Genomic DNA, 17,527 nt, shown 5'->3' with positions numbered 1-17,527 from the left:
CCCTCATCCTCCTTATCTTACATCCTTCCTTCATGCTTGTGCACGAATTTGTAGATGCCACACTTCAGGTTTTCCCTGATCTCCCAGGACATGAAGTGCAGGCCAACTCCATTGCTAAAGCAGAGGATGCACAGTACTTCCTGTGTCAGCAGGAAAGTTCAACAGCTGTTGATAGGTTGGTATCCTGTCGGCCCTCCCTGCAGGACATTTGAAAAGTAATTAGTAACTGTAGTAGTAGCTGTCAGATAAATGTCGTAATGTAAAAAGTGCGTTATTAACATTAATATAGCTCCATGAATTGGTTGAAAACACCATCTCTGGCTTGTTTTAAAAAGAGGATCCTCTTAAAAACACGTTTTATGGTTACAAACGTAATATAACGCTGACATGATGTCACAAGAGTCAAAAGTCAAAAGTCTCTGATGATCCATGTAAAAGACATGGGAATAAAGAAACAGCATTATTCTTCTATTGCAGTGTAGAAGTAGTTAGTCCTAGCATGATGAAAAAAAGCTTTTTATATTAACATCTATAAAATGTGGCTGCTTAGCATGTATGTATATATCTTTTAACATTACAAGACAAAACACTTTTAGGATTATCTCAGGTTACATTAATGGCCACTGGGGGCCCTGGAGTGTAAACTTCCCCCAAATTGAATAAAGATTTGGTAACAGAGTCGTTCTCTGATGGCACCGTACAGTGAATGCATGAATGGGGCATTTTACATGTTTATATACGTTAACTGCAATCCCATAGGCTTCTAGTTGTTGGCTACTGTTATGCTCCTTGGCTGTGAAGTCTCTACCGTAGGTGCTAAGCTAGCTTGCAGGACATGCAAACTTTTTCCACTTAAAGTAGATAAACAACAGAAATATTTTTGCTTTCCGCTTTCCAAACACTTTAAATGCACGAGGATTACACGCGTGCTGTTCTCACTACAGCCACATAGCAAACGTAGTCCTGCATTAAGGTGTCAATACACAAGAAAACTGCACGGTGGTGTGTATGTGTAATGAGGGTCCCCGTCTGACAGCTGCTGTATTAAATTGAGCCAAAGAACAAAAGTCTTTTGCAATCCTAATTAATTAAAAGCTAAATAAATTGTTTTTTTCACAATTAGGTCTATTCTGTTAAAGCACACGCAGGGCAGGAACTGATTCAGCGCTGGCCTGCTGGACCAGCATACCATTCTCTTGTGCCAGTGAGCCAGGCATTATATAACTTATCCAGGCGGACTGAGACCAGAAAGGACAGACAGACAGTCGACATTAAGAAGTGACTATCAAGTTTATTGTAATCCAATAGACTTTACTTGGAACAATGTTATTTTTTTTTTACAAAATATAGTGTGAGTGCTCTCAGCTCTTTACTCTGTATGAAGGGTTCGCTTGTGCTTTCAGCTTTAAATCTAACAACTTAATGACACAATATTCTCTCAATACACAGTAAATAATGATCAATTTGTTGTGTTGTGTTTTGAGAGATATGCGAAACTTAATTCTGACAGACAACTAACAACAATGTTGTGAGTAATGAAAAAACTGTGTTTGAAAAACTGGTTTGATAAAATACAACCGAAGATGTGAATTTGGTCCAAGTTCACAGCAGTTTGGTCTCTTTTGTCCGAGGTTCACGTAACAGATTTTCCATGGATTTTTTTTTAGTGAACTACGACTTGTGATACGCACACAATTTAACAAAATATTTTCCACAATTCCAAACATTTTCACCACATTTAAACAACAGTGCAAGTATAAATACAAAGTAAACATAACAGCTTCAAAATGAATGGCTCAGATGAAACACTGTGAAACATTTTGACTTATGTATATATTATATTTATGTATATAATATATTTTCTACATACAGTATGTTGAAAATCAAGTGTGGAAAACTGCAATGGAAATCTAATGAAAACCCACAGCTTCAGTGCTTCTGTAGCTCTCAGGTATGAGCCAATCAGCAAAAACCATACAATATAGATTAAATTCAAAACTTCTTTTTTTTGTTTTTTTCTATAAAATTCATAATCTTTGACCTACCATAGAAAATTACATATATTATAGCTTTATGCTGTTTTATACTATATGTGTTAAAATCAGTGCAGTAAACTGATCCAAATACTGGTTAGCAAAGTCTGACCAGACTCCCAACAGCATCACAGAGACAGAGTTTGTTTGTGAAGGTGTCTTCTGACCGGAATCAACCGCTGTGACACAAATCATTAAGAACAAGGCCCCCGAGAAGAAAACACACCCACACAGGTATTTTCTCCAGTTTTTCTGCTTGATTAGAACCTCTTCAAAGGTCAATGAGGTCGCTGCAGTACACGTACGGATCAGAGTGATAGCTGTGTAAGGTTTCTCAACATAAATAGATGCAACAAAGCCAACGAGAGGACGAGGGAGATGCCAAACACGGACTGTAACTGCCCACACAGACCCCAGGAAGTGAAAACACCTGTGTGAGTGAACCGTGAGAGTGGAGAAACTTCAAGGGTCACAGTGTAATAAAAGATGATTCCTCCACTGGAGCAATATTAAGGACCACATTCACTTAACAAACCATCTAGCCCTTAAGTAACTGCCAGCACTGTTCCACATAGATTTTGAATGTGTTTTCCTTCGAGACAGCCTCTGACTCGCATTCATTTTACATGATGAAGCTCCACTAGAAACCTGTTTGAGATAGTTGCATTGCTGTTGTGTGGTAACGAAGTCAAGACTTTACATATCTGCCCTTTCGAATACATTAAAACATAAATGAACATGACTCTGGCTAAAATAGGCAACGCTTGCGGCTCCAAGTTAAGAATGAGTAGGTTCATATTATTAATATGTTGTTACAGTATGTTTGCGGCATTTGCTCAGGTGCACATACACAAGCCTTCCTTCCTTCCTTATTCCATATTACACACTACATTAGAATTACAGTAGAAAAAGCATTAAACATTTCCTACTGGTAGCAAATGTTTAAGTACATGCGCTGCTCTTATATTAATTGAAAATGAACTACTATGACCATAAGTATGGTACTGTATGTAACACATCACTATCAGTATGTATTATGGAATTCAGACACAGCTGTATCTTCCCTATGTTTCCTTAGACTTAGACTTAGACTTTCTTTATTTTATCCCCTATATGAATGGCTGCTACTGTCTAATATCTAGGAGGAAGCAAAACAGAAATGGGTTGTCGGCATTTTAACAAGCTAACTGACCATCCTTCCAGGAAACACTGACAATAAATTCGTAGATTGCAGCAGTCTTTGAATGGGAAAGTTGGCCAGAGCTGTCAATCATTTAACTCTTAGAAGACTGCACCTGTGTTTTTCCTTGTTTTAGTCAATTTGGGAGAAATATTGTGTGCCAAGTCTGCTGTAGCAGTGAATGAAACTTGCTTGGAATGGATAACACATCACTGGGAACCTTATGTTTGTTTCATTCTTGTGTATTCTTGTGAATGTTAATATTGCTTAATGTCTAACATACAGATGGCTGCTTTTATGGTAGAGCAAGGATCATGTAAAATGTAACAGACTAGGTCAGTTTTGAAATCATCAGCAATGATAAGCGTGTATGAAATAGTAAATTGGATAAAACATATAAAAATATCCTGCAAACGCTGGTACTTTCCAAAACGTTTGGGGCCATGCATCAACTAAACTTTGACCATTCAGAAAACATTAACCAGTCCAAGACTGGCTGCATTATGACTAACTAGAAATGCAGATCAGTTTTGGGGAATGTACATTTTTTACGCCCCTTTGCAACCTGAGAAACATGTGAACATCTGTGTGATGTCTTTCCTCCGTTTCTTACACTGTTTGTCATTGTTTCTTTTATTCTTCCATCATTTCCTGTTTTATTTAGTCTTACTCAATTATCTAATTTCAGACTCCACTTCCTGTCCTTGTGTGTTTCCTGTGTTATTGTGAGATTAGTTTCACCTGTCCCTCATTAACCCTCCGCCCCCAGTGTATTTACATCTTATCTTTTACAGCTCTGCAAACTGAAGTGACCCTGAAAAACATTCTTAACTGAAAAAGGAAAATACTACAGCATGCTTGGGGAAACTCTTTGTAGGAAATTAAATGTACTTTGTAGAAAAACCTAAACCTGCAAAAACACTGTACCGCTCACTTTATAGATCTGTTGTACTCATGATTGTCTCAGTAGAAGGAAAGCTTTGTGTTATATTACAGCTCCAATGTTTCAAACACAACAAGCCTGAGTACTGCAGTATCTGCTGATGTTAAATGCTGACAGGAAGTTAGCGCCAGGCAGTTTCCTAGAAAACGCAATGAAATTCCTGCGAAATGGTGTGTGCTCTAGGGTCACAATTCCATAAACCATTAATCCTTTGGCAATAGACTTGATCTGATTGTTTTACTACAAAATATAGTATACCAAGTTCTTTTCAGAGTTACTAATGATGTGCTCATCATACTTATTTCACTGCACTCATGTTTCTTAATAATTAGAAAATCTAAATTGCTAATGCAAAATAGTTGCATATGAATGTAATTTGCAGGAGATGGGATTGCTCAGAGACATAAAAACAATTAACTTTATGTCATTTATCATTTCAGTCTGTCAGAGGAAACCTGTTTGGATGAATATACGAGTGAACGAGAGAGTAGCACATGGGACAGGAGGTCAGTGTGGTAAAGTTACAGTAGGTTTTGGGGCTGTACCGTTTCATGGCTTAATAAAACAAGCCAGACAGAGAGTGTGGTTTGGTGGTGAGAGCTGTGTGTGTGTGTGTGTGTGTGTGTGTGTGTGGGTATAATGCGTAGTAGGGGACAAAACACAACATTGGCAGCTGAGCTGTAAGACACAAGTGGGCAGCGCAGTGTGTAATTCATATGTGTGCTCTTGTGGTTCCTAATATTCCACATTTCTTTGAGGCATCTCTGTCTGTGGCCTGTTACAGTGCATTGCCTGCTGCTGTCCACAACAATATTGGCCAATCAAAGCTGTGATTGCAGTCTTTTTTTCATGGTTAATTTTTGTAATGAAGTTCCTCCATAGTTCTTGTCTTCCCCCATCTGGGATTTTCAGTTGTTGACTCTGTAAACAGTATTAATCCAGTCCATTTTCTTTTTCAGACTTTCCCTGGTCTCTGACACACACTTTCGATTGACTCAGGGCAGATGTCTCACAGCAACAATGTCAGGGAGAGAGAACACAGTATGAAGACAAACGTCCATTCAGAATACAATGAAAATGTGATAAAAATATATAAATGGACTTAGAAGTCATCTTCAGTGCAAACACTTCCAAATGCTCTCAAAGTTACAGAATTTACCTCAGAAGCCAGTATGTTGTTGATTATACCTCCCCATCACTACCAATGAAATTCATTTGTTCTCAGGCTTTTGCTGTGTTACACAGTTTCTAGCTCTCCACCAAGACCAAGAACTTAGCTGCACCATGCTGATGCATGTGTATGATGAAATGCTTCCATAGGGCATCAGACATCTACATACCTTGGTTTACTAGTTTTGATCTGGAAAAGAAATCTGAAAAAGTGACACTGACAAGTGTTGCTTTGCCAGGTAGTAAAAGTAAAGAGAGGGAAACCAAATGTGTGTACCTTAATGGTGATTTTACAAGACTAAATATTGAAATTTTCTTCTGAATATCAGCCTAAACAATGTAGATCCAAATTAATGTGACCTTCTAAAAGTTCCCACCTACAGTAGGGGAAATAGTGGCTGATCTCAAAGCTTGTCAAATCTCACTCAATTATAGGAGTGAAAGGCCACACTCTCCCCACTTTTCATCCGCTAAAATGTCAAGCAGTAAATGGAATCATCATTCTGTTTCATATTGGCTTTGCTTCACATCAGGACCTTTGAGGTTGGTGTCTATTCAAATTTGCCACATCTTTCTTTGGTGCCATGCAGAGGGTTATGGGTGATCTAGTCTTAATGCACCACACAGGATGGCGTCACTACCAACGATGTCTTATCACAAGTTGATTGAAAACATGCACTCAAAGTTATTCAACCCCATTGCAAATGAGGTGTATTGGCAAAATTTACAAACTTTCAGCTGTGTTCAATGAACAACGCAAGCAAGATAATTTGAAATAGCTCTGCACAACTAATATCAAAGGTTTCTCCAAATTCAGCACAATATGCGGCTTATAATGACTACCGCAGTCTCAAAATTGTTAAATCCCCGTGAATAGAATCCCTCATAAGAGCACTCATTTGCGTATCAGGTGTTGTCTCAAGCACATCTGATGCAATCAGTCAAGGGCCTCAACAGTTGCGTCAGGTGTGCTTGAGAAAAAACACACCAAATACCCGGACTAGTTAGGGGTTTGTTCACGGGGACGTTTGGCTGCATGTTAGAAATATGGGTGCGTTAAGAGAGTTGTCCAAAATGTTAAGAGAAGAGATCATTGCCTGACAGAAACAAAGAAAAGCATTGAATGTTCCTAGAGATACAGTTTGAAGAATAGTTTGCAAGTTCAAAGCTAAAGGAACAGTGGCTACACTTCCTGGGTGTGGCAGAAAGATTTCTGAGGAGGCGGGTGGGTAAAAACTCTCGAGTGACTGCAAAAGACCTGCAACAAGACTTGGTGGCAGCAGGCACTGAGGTTTCAGTTTCTACTGTAAGGTGCTTACAAAATGCCCGAACTCCAAGACGTACACAACAACTGACCCAAAAGCACAAGATAAGTCAGCTCCAGTATGCTGGAAACCAAGTTTTGGGATTCTGTTCAAGATGGATTCGATCAAGTATATGGAAATCCCAGGAGAAAATATCATGCGTCTGTGAGGTAGCTTGGGCGTCATTGGACCTTCCAACAGGACAATGATCCCAAGCATACCTCAAAGTCCACCAAAGTTTGGCTTCAGAAAAAGTCCTGGAAGACACTAGAGTGGCCGTCCCAGTCGCGGGCAGTTGCAACACGCAAACCCAAGAATATTAGAGAGCTGGAGGCTGTTGCCCAGGAGGAATGGGCTCAGGTTCCTCATGAACGCTGTCAGAACCTGGTGTCTGGCTATGCATCACGTTTGCAGCTGGTCATGACAGCAAATGGGTGCTCTACTAAGAAGTGAAGATGAAGGTGCTTGTCAAGAAGTGGTTGAATAATTTTGAAACTGCAGTACTCATTAAAAGTGACATATTGTGTTGAATCTGCGGAAACCACCTGTAAAATTAGTTGTGTTCAATTGTTCTTGTTTGAGTCCATTGAACACAGCTGGAAAATTGTACATTTTGCCAATACACCTAATTTGCGAGGGGGGGGTTGAATAATTTGTCTTATTAGACATGAGCAAATGAAGCAATTCAACATAGCTGCTATAATTGAGGTGGTCTGTTAAATGCACTCTTTTTGGGGGACACTGTCATATTTAGCCACCTCAACACCAACACACGAACTCCAGGGCTCCTACTCATTTCTAACTTAACAAGTCTCAGAATTCCTTCATCCGTCAGCAGAGATTTTGAGTTGGATCGGTAACATCATTGATTAGTGGAAGGTTAGTTTACCTGTGAACATACAGTGTGTGTATGTCTGCGCACACACACACACACACACACACACACACACACACAGTGTGAACCACTATGAATTCAAAAGTGCGGCCATCCTGAATGGTTCTCAAGGTCAGTGTAAGGTCAGGGTGAGGGTAAAGGGAAAATAAGGTAGTCAATGAAGTGTCATATGAATAGCAGTACAAGGATATGTATCTGCATACTGTACATGAATAATATATGATTTTTCTTTCTCTATTGCTTATGTACATCTTCATGTCGAAGTATCTTGTATAGAACCCAGTAGAATATATTGAAGAGGAGAAAGGCGAGAGGGAAGCCGGCCCTCGACACAGTGTCAATCTTTTTGGCTCTGTCGATGAATAACTTCCTCATCTCGTCATTGCTTTTACCCCCTCCAGCTGTTGCTGCTGCAGGCGGGTTCTGGGCTGTGTTTGCTGTGGCCCCTGGGGTGTTCAGTACAGTAACAGTATTGTTGACACTGGCCTTCGTGTCCTTGCTGTTGCTGGGAGTAGAGGCCACAACAGCCGTGGAGGTCATTCTGCTCTCATGTACTTCCCCTTCCTGTTGGGGAGACAAGGAAGAGGAGGGGGGAGTCACAGGACAGATAATGATAATGCTTATCTGTTATTCTCTTCAGACTGGATGTAATGCTGACGGTCCCTTGAGCAAGGCAGTGATGATTGATTGATTGAGCGTCATACAACGGTTGCTTCTGGTTGAACAAAAAGGACCTATGTCTGTATTGTTCCTTTTTATAATGTTGTCAGAGAGGCCAAAACATTTGCCCTGAAGGATTACATTGCAGCCATTACAGCCCATTCCCCACCATTCCTGGCTGCTGGCAGAGGGGAATTTATTCCAGTAAACAACAAAACAATTCCAAAACCTGTTGTACCTACCAGTCATTTCAAACTCAAACTATGTAAAAATCAGGGTCTGGTTTAAAATACTAGACTTATCCTTTAAAACGGGAAATTGAACGTAGCATAAACATAAAAAGAAAAAAATGGCATCAAATGTGGGTGTATAAGAAGCTCCTTGAATACAGATCAATTAAAAAATATACATGTACATGTATAGGTTATTGTTTCTAATATTGCAATAAGCTGCTGCAGTATATCTATATATTCTGCTGAAGATGACATGTGGCATTAATTGGGTCTAATTTACTGTCAAAAGTTTGGACACACACCTTTTCAGTCAATGTTTTATTTTATTATTTCATAATGATAGATTAATATTGAATACATCAAACCTATGAAGGAATACATGGAACATAAACAAAAACGTGTTAAACAAACCAGAATATGATTTATATTTTAGATTCTACAAAAGAGCCACTTTTTGCCCTGATGACTTTGCCTTGATGACGCTTTGTTCACTCTTGGCCTTTTCTCAATCAGCTTCAGGAGGTAGTCACCTGGAATGGTTTTCCAAAGGTCCTGCAGGAGTTCTCAGAGTTACTGAGCACATATTGGCTCCTTTACCTTAACTCTGAGGTTAAGTTACATGCTGTGAGAACCACACATGTAGAAACCATCCGCTCACCTCTTCTGCCTCCCGTAAAGACATGGTGGATGGAACCAAAAATCCTTTTTCCTCTGGTCTAATGTCCATTCCTTGAGTTTCTTGGCCCAAACAATTCTCTTGTTCTTGTCGTTCTTCCTCAGTAATTGCTTCTTTGCACCAATTCAACCATGAAGGCCCGTCTCACACAGTCTCCTCTGAGCAGCTGATGTTGAGATGTTTCTTCTGCTTGAACACTGTGAAGCTTTTATGTGGCTGATTTGTGGTTTCTGATGCTGGTAACTGATGAACGTATCCTCTGCAGCAGAGGTAACTCCTTCCTGGGACAGTCCTCATGAGAGCCACTTTCATCATACTGTTTTTCACGACTGCACTTGAGGATACATTCAAAATGTTTGTAATTTTCCGGATTGACTGACCTTCATGTCTTAAAGTAATGATGGACTGTCATTTCTCTTTACTTAGTTGAGTGCTTCTTGCCATAATATGGTTTAGGATAGTAGTCGAACAGGGCTGTTCACTGTGTAGAACTGTGTACCAACACTACCTCTGCACAACATAACTGATGAAACACATTAAGAAGCAAGAAATTCCACAAATGAAATCTTGACAAGGTACACGTGTTAATTGAAAACCATTCCTGGTGACTACCTCATGAAGCTGATTGAGAGAACGCCAAGATTGTGCAAAGCTGTCGTCAAAGCAAAAGGTGACTGCTAAAACATGTATTTTGTTTACTATATGATTCCATGTGTGTTCCTTCACAGTTCTGACGTCTTCAATATTAATCTAAATGTATAAAATGCTGAAAATAAAGAAAAAGCATTGAATGAGAAGAGCTGTCCAAACTATTGACTGGTACAGTATACTTGAAGTAACTAAGAGAGATATCCATGAGTTCTTTCAATTATTATCAATTATCTTATCTTACATGCTTAATAATACTGCTCAATCACTTAATACCAATAGCAGGTCCATAAACATCGTTTTACTTTGCTGAATGAATAAAGGGAGGCTAACTTGTTTTACTATGTGTGGTTTGGTAATATTGTGGTATGACTGAGTGCTGTTCCTTTTAAAACTTTTGTCCACATACTACTTTAGCAAATTAGCTATAATATATTAGGATTAAGCAAAAAGTGTAGCAGAAAGGTGTTTTTATTTCTTCTTTCAATTTTGTTAATATGTTTTTTGTTGGGTCCTTTATAAAAGTCTACGGTTGAAAACTGCCACATCAATATTAGAATGATTATCATGATTCATGATTATGACCATCATTATGACAATCATCACCCAGCATCCTTGTCCACGTCTTTGCAAAGCCAACAAACTGATGGGGGAGAACACATTGACACAGGTGAAACATGCATAAACACATGCAGACAGACAAACATATGCACTGTGCCATTACCCTGTGGTTGCTGCTGTAGATGTTGGTCATAGATCCATACAGAGGGTCTGCATGTTTGAGGCCGTTGTCAGTGTTAACACGACGAAGGGAATCAGCTAGCTCCTCTGGATCAACTGCACCTCCACTGCTCTACCAGTCGACAGCATGCACACCAGTAATTAACAGACATAAACCATAAAAAAAAACCAAAAAAAAAACCTAATAGTATCTAAAAACAGGGTTTGGGCACCCCTTCATTCAGTCAACCTATCTGTTTTGTTTAAATAATAATGTTGTCAGTTAAATTCATTTTGAGTGGGTCTAAATTCTACCTTTATAGAACTACTGATAAACTAATGTATGAAAGCACAAACTTCAGTATTACAGTTTTTGAGCTGAAAACGCTATCAAATGAACAGCCTTTTATGTGTGGCTATGTCTCAGGTGTATGTCTCAGGTGTTCCACTCTACGGTTGTTCCATATTTGCCAAAACCGATCTTGAATGAACATTTTTGTGTTTTCTTTTCATCAAAATGCTTTTCTTTGTCTTGGGTGCATTGTGTCTTTGTTAATGGCTCAACCTGTTCATTACCTACATTCTATCTGATAAAAGATGATCAGGGATGAGGATCAGGGACTCCTCCTCATCAGCTGGTGTCGCCGCTACCAGCTGTGCTCGACACCTGATGATGAATGTCACAGGATGTGATTCCTAACCAGGTAGAAGTACTACTACATGGGGTCTACTGCATACTGTAGTCGTTTCAACCCTTTTTCTCAATATACGTTCAGTAATATATTTACCTGTTTTTTAATTCATAGTCAGGTCAGTACAGGTCTTTATTACATTAAGTTGCAGCTGGACATAAACATTGTCCTGGTAGAACATTTTAAAAGGCACCAGGCATCAATTAGTCGTTTCGGTGGTACCTTTTATTTTACCCTGTAATTTGTTTCACAACAGTTCAGACTGAGGTGATAAAGTGTTTGTCCAGAGGATAATACTGTACAGTACATTCATTTAATAGCATAATTACATTGCTTTTCTAATCTGATCCTACGATGAATGCCTCTCTGAGACAGAGTGACACATATTGATATTTTTGTTTTGTGGCTTCCTTTCAAGTAACCGCTGTGTATGTGAGTTGACTGAATGCTGAGCTCATTTTGTCCCAACCCACAGAACTCCTAATCATGCATTGACAACACAATGTCAGAGAAACAACACAACTGTGAGCTAAAGAATCACCACATAGACGAAGTTACAGCCATGCTGTATCATGCACTAATACAGTAGATGAGATGTGGTGTTTCAGGACCCTCAAACATGCACAGCCAGATGCACTGGCACTTTATGTCTACTGTCACACATCACATGGGAAATGGCATCATTTTCAACATTACTCTCTTGTTCACCCTTCCTTCCTCTTTCTCATTTAATGCTTTTCTTCAAAGTAGCAAACTGCAGTAGCAAAATGTCACCACAAGGTGACTTCCTCAAACCAGAGTTGCCAGAACAACAAAGAACTGCTTTCACAAAAGAAGTCCGTAAGTCTGTGTGTGTATGTGCATGTCTGCATGCAGGTGTAGATAGTATGTACAAGTGTAAAGGTCTAATTTAAAGGTGTAATTCATTTATTTATTATCTCACTGCAGGGTGTGTGTGTGTGGTTTTTTTTAATACCTTGCTTTTACTCTTGTGATGCCGTCTGAATCGCAGCAGCTCTTTATGTTGCCTCGACACAAAGTTGACAGCAGCATACTCCAACAGCGCAGAGAAGACGAAGAGAAGACACACTGCCATCCAGATGTCAATGGCCTTGACATAAGAGACCTGTAAACACACATGCACTTATTAAGTACCAATCTGCGAACTTTCATCCACCCAAGGCCTATAAACGTAGTAAAGACCATCCTGCAATGTAAAGAAGGGTTTCATGGTATGTGATTTTGTTTCTCATATGAAGGACACTAGTGAGGACTTGGTCATTCTAGAGGCTTTAGGGATGTTGGCCAATGTCGGTCAAATACAATTTTAGTGGCTGAGAAATAATTCTTCTTCAAGACAGATCCAATATTTTGTGACTGTACTGAAAACTGTTTAAGTCTTAACCTGGATGACTTGCTGAACGCAACAGGAAGTCCATAATATTTTTACACAGAACATTTATTCACCTCTTTTGATGTATATCCTAACTAATTCATATCTTCCTACATCCATTACATATATCATTTTAGGCTTGCAGCTGCTGCCCTTCACACACACACCCATGGCTAGGCCACTGATGCTTATGGTGCCAAATCAAGTATCCTTCTTCCTTTAGGTAACAATGACTTATTCAGACATGTGTAATATACTGGAGTGCAAAGTTCTGTTGAGCACCGGAAACATGAGAAACCTCCTGTACCACTATACCCACCCTGCCCCCCCTCCACCCCATTGTCTCCCCTCTCCATACACACATACACAGACACACGCATAAACACACCTCTACAACAAGACATGTGCATCTGTACACTGTGTGTGAGCGAGATGGATGTGCTAATAAGGGTTATGTAACAAAGTGCTCCATGTTTGATTTTTTCTCATGCATACAATATACCAGAACAAGACTAAGGGGCTCTTTCTCACACACGCACTTGTGGATGCATGATGTGTGTAATCAACACATACTTGTGCTTGCTCAAGCGAAACATCCACCAAATAAAAATAGAAAATAAAGAATAGGGCCATGTAGCGGCTTGTCCCTCGATGAGATTTCATCCTCCTATTCTGCATTATCAGGTCGTGGCTGCCTAAGATATTCACTCAGTAGCTCATCTTCAGGGGCCATCTTTGTTATGGATTCCAGGATCCTGGTTGTTTCGTCCTGGACAGTGGCTCTGATGCTCACAACAGGGATGAAACCCAGCATGCATTGTGAGGCACTTCCTTGTCTTGATGCCATTTTGATATCAGCCTTTATCTCCTCCATTTGCCAGACTTATATCAGCGGGTTATCTGGTGACTGACAGGGCTTATGTTTTTTTACTCTGTGTAGGTATTTGACTGTGGCTGAATTCCTCATGGATCCCATTTGCCTGCGGGATCCCAAGGTGTTCTGGTCTACCTGTGTTTCACTCTACCAGCCCATTTCACATCAGGTTCCCCCACAATCCCAACAACTGATGCAGTATGACTGTGATAAATACAAAAACACAACCATTCACACTCACATTCACACCTCTGGGCAAGAGTCTCTAATTCTCCTGATCTGCATGTGTTGGGATTGTAGGGGGTACGTGTGGCACCAACAGGAAGACAATGCACATAAAGATGAACAACACAATACTCAAACATAGACCTTAGGCAGTGAAGTCCTGGAGCCTGAGCTCTGTGTTGTCATTGTGAGGACAGTAGTGATACCCAGTGCCACTCTGGCTGGGGCAGCATCCATGTTGATCCAAAAGGAGACCCAGGATAGAATGACAATAAGCAGAGACGGGATATACATCTGGATCAGGTAGTAGCCCATCTGACGCTCCAGGTGGAACCGCACCTCGATACAAGTAAATTTACCTGCACAAAGCAGAGACAGAGATTAAAATAATATTCATTTATTAAGTACAATAATCGGCAAACTGGGGCAAATTCTATTCTTGCAAGACATTGTTTGCTGTATTTGCCTATGCTTCAGCCCCGCTCCATCCAGGCTTCACCTCACTAGCCACATTTCTGGCTCTATTAACTAACAGTATGGCAGCAGGCATTCACTTCATGCTAGTCTTCAAAAACTATCTCTTTAGAAGCCTATTGGTGAAGTCACAGAAAGGGTTGTAGCTATAAAGCTTGGTCTCAACAACTACTCAGCTCATTATGCAGCCCAAAATCTCTTTCCTCATGTGAACATCCTGAATCATTTAATGCTTCCACCCCTACACAGAACCTCAAGTCTAAGACACCAACTCGCTGGTGTGCTGTCTATGGTCAGATCCCATTTAACGAAAAGACATTATCAGTCTGGATGTCTGGCTGTTTGTTTCTCCCTCTTGCGGCTGTTTTTTTTCTTGACTTGATCCCAGCAGCACAAACATGATTGATGGAATGTGACAACTGTTTCACCCTGTGCGCCTTACCTGTGTTGTGATGCTTGTCGCAGTGCGTGTATGTGTGTGGAGGTGGTTGCATGTGTGTGCATGTTACCTGTGTTGTGATGCTTGTCGCAGTGCGTGTATGTGTGTGGAGGTGGTTGCATGCGTGTGCATGTTACCTGTGTTGTGATGCTTGTCGCAGTGCGTGTGTGTAGGTGGTTGCATGTGTGTGCATGTTACCTGTGTTGTGATGCTTGTCGCAGTGCGTGTATGTGTGCGTGTATGTGTGTGGAGGTGGTTGCATGTGTGTGCATGTTACCTGTGTTGTGATGCTTGTCGCAGTGTGTGTATGTGTGTGTGCGTACATGCGGAGGTAGGTGCATGTGTGTGCATGTTACCTGTGTTGTAGTGCTTGGTGCAGTGCGTGTATGTGTGTGTGCGTACATGCAGAGGTAGGTGCATGTGTGTGCATGTTACCTGTGTTGTGATGCTTGTCGCAGTGTGTGTATGTGTGTGGAGGTAGGTGCATGTGTATGCATGTTACCTGTGTTGTAGTGCTTGGTGCAGTATCTGAGGTCTGATTCATCTTTGAGGATAAACTGTGGGAGAGTAAGGCCTTCTGCCACTTGGACCGGTCCATTCTCCTGCCACTCAAAGATCAGGTCATTCATGGTGTAACCAACTGAAAAAACAACAATTAATAAAACACTGTGCAACATAAAGGTCATGGAAGTGATTTATAGCAGAGACTTCATGATTGTCTGATGTTTTTAATTATTGTCAGATGTTGTACTTTATCTTGAAGAGTAGTCTCACTGAGGCCATTTATTCACACTTTGAGCTGTTTATTTGGTCTTGCAGTGCTTTATTTGTCAAATATCTCAGAGTAACAAATGCCTGTCCTCACTATTTGACATCCCCTGATGCCCGTATTTAACTTTTTTTGAAGAAAAAGAATGAAGAACACACTGAAAGCAAAACCACCTTGGTTTTAGTCAGATTTAGGTTGTTATGTGTACACCATCTGATACTTTAGCAGAAGTACCAACATATCACGATAGAATTAGCAGTATCAACAAAATGTATTTCAAGCATGTTAATGGTCTGCACTTGTAAAACACCTTTTCTAGTCTTTTCAGTCACGCAATGTGCTTTAACAACACATTTACATTCACACACTATTCTTACACTGATGACAGGGGCCACCATACAAGACGCCTACCTGCTCCTCAGTAGGAGACTAACTATTCACAGACATTCATACACACAAATACAGCTTCAGAAACAATTAGGGTTCCAGTATCTTGCCCAAGGACAATTCGACATGCAGACTGCAGGAGTCAGGAATCGGACAGCGAACCTTCATCTAACGCTGAGCCACAGCCAAGCGTGGTATCAAAAGCAAACATAATCAATAAGTAGCACAGTGACTTAGAGTTAAATCAGTATTTTATTATTGAATTTTACTACTGATGCATTAGCACATGGGCAGCAATGTGTCACAGCATCCATGTCACACCCAGTGGTCAAGGAGCAAAGTTTGATTACCTTACTATACTTTATAGCTTAGTACCTTCTAAGCAAATTTTGTAAGCAGCATCATTGTGTTATATGTAACATGTAATTTGTAAAGTAATAGTGGTCGATACAAATGTAGGAAAAATAATATATTCTCTTTGAAATTAAATGAAATATACTTCAATTAAATGAAATTTGAGTATAATGTGGCATTCAATGGAAAGCTCAGGATAAGTACAAGTACAACAAAATTGTTTTTAAGTATAGAACTTGATTAAATGTTATATGTAACCGCAGTCAGCCAGATTACAGCTGCACTGACCAACATTTTGAGAGACCATACACTGTCAATGTACTCAGACATGAAAGTCAAATGAAAAAAAATGTCAAAGCTACAGAGCATGCCCAGGTGGCTAGATGACGTAGGAAGCTGGATGCCTTAACTTTGACACAAGCTACTGTTAGTATTGTCCTTCATTTGATGACAAGAATAAGTGACACGTTTTTTAAAAAAGTAATATGTAAACAGATGTTTGGTGAAGGTTACTATTGGGAACAAATAGGCAGAGAAACAAACCCTACAAACAAATGTGAGAAGGACAAAGCGGCAGCCGCATTAAAATGCGTGCTAAATGAAAAAAAAAAAAAAGCATGTTGTAGGGCTTTTGGCAAGAGCAGAAACCAGCTGGTACATGCTGGTACAGGCTGGTACAGGCCTACAGCCGCACACAAAACATTTGGTTCATCTTGCCTCTTAAGGTTCAGTTAAGTGTTTTAAAAGGCTATGGACGCTAAAGAAAAAAATAGAGGAAACCATGCCCTCAGCCGTCCACACAAGTATCCAAGCTTCTGTGCTTAGCTCTGGTAATTTTTAAATCTAACAATAGCCCCTGGTGGTAACACTGTCTCCAACTGTCAACTCAGAGCACTTACAAGTTCTACAAGTACAAACTGCATCAACTCAAAACACAGGTTTTTTTCCATTTCAATTACTTTAGTCTAGTAAATAGGAAAAGGAAACGCACTTCGCTTTAATGTAATCCTACACATTGTATCTATATATAATGAGTAATATTAAATTGAATGAATTGAATTGAGATGGGGTTGGATTAAAGCAGTTTTTTTCTCTCTCAAACGTAGATCATGTCATGACTGTAATCACTTCCTCTGATCGTCTCTCTCACTCTCTATGTCTGTAAGTGCATGTCTATATGTTTCCCTGTATTCTCTGCTGCATGACAGCCTAGTCAGCAGCATCACAGCGATGAAAATAATCCACAGAGCAAGATCTATGTAAGGTAATGCCTCTGGCAAGTGGGCTGGAGCAGAATAAAACCACTAATTAAGACAAACATTCTGTCCTAGTGTTATTTGTGCCCTAAAGCCAGGCTAAGCTCCTGTTTGAACAAGGGATGAATTAGTCATCATAACCCTACCAACATTACTAACATGACTTTGCTTCCTTGAAAAGATACCATAATATATCTGGTTT

General features: G+C 40.0%; 1 protein-coding gene across 1 annotated transcript in view; it reads right to left on the bottom strand.

The window, feature by feature from the left end:
* Nucleotides 1-7,759: 7,759 nt before the first annotated feature.
* glra3 (glycine receptor, alpha 3) overlaps nt 7,760-17,527 on the bottom strand; it is a 33,766-nt gene continuing 23,998 nt past the window's right edge. The window contains exons 6-9 of the mRNA XM_070827480.1: nt 15,062-15,199; nt 13,791-14,005; nt 12,131-12,280; nt 7,760-8,089 (exon numbers count right to left, since the gene is read on the bottom strand). Of these exons, the coding sequence (XP_070683581.1) occupies nt 7,760-8,089; nt 12,131-12,280; nt 13,791-14,005; nt 15,062-15,199 (833 nt within the window). The remainder of the gene's footprint in view (nt 8,090-12,130; nt 12,281-13,790; nt 14,006-15,061; nt 15,200-17,527) is intronic.

Source organism: Pempheris klunzingeri, chromosome 3, assembly GCF_042242105.1.
Source record: "Pempheris klunzingeri isolate RE-2024b chromosome 3, fPemKlu1.hap1, whole genome shotgun sequence".
NCBI lineage: Eukaryota > Metazoa > Chordata > Actinopteri > Acropomatiformes > Pempheridae > Pempheris > Pempheris klunzingeri.
This window is presented reverse-complemented; position numbering and strand designations above follow the sequence as displayed.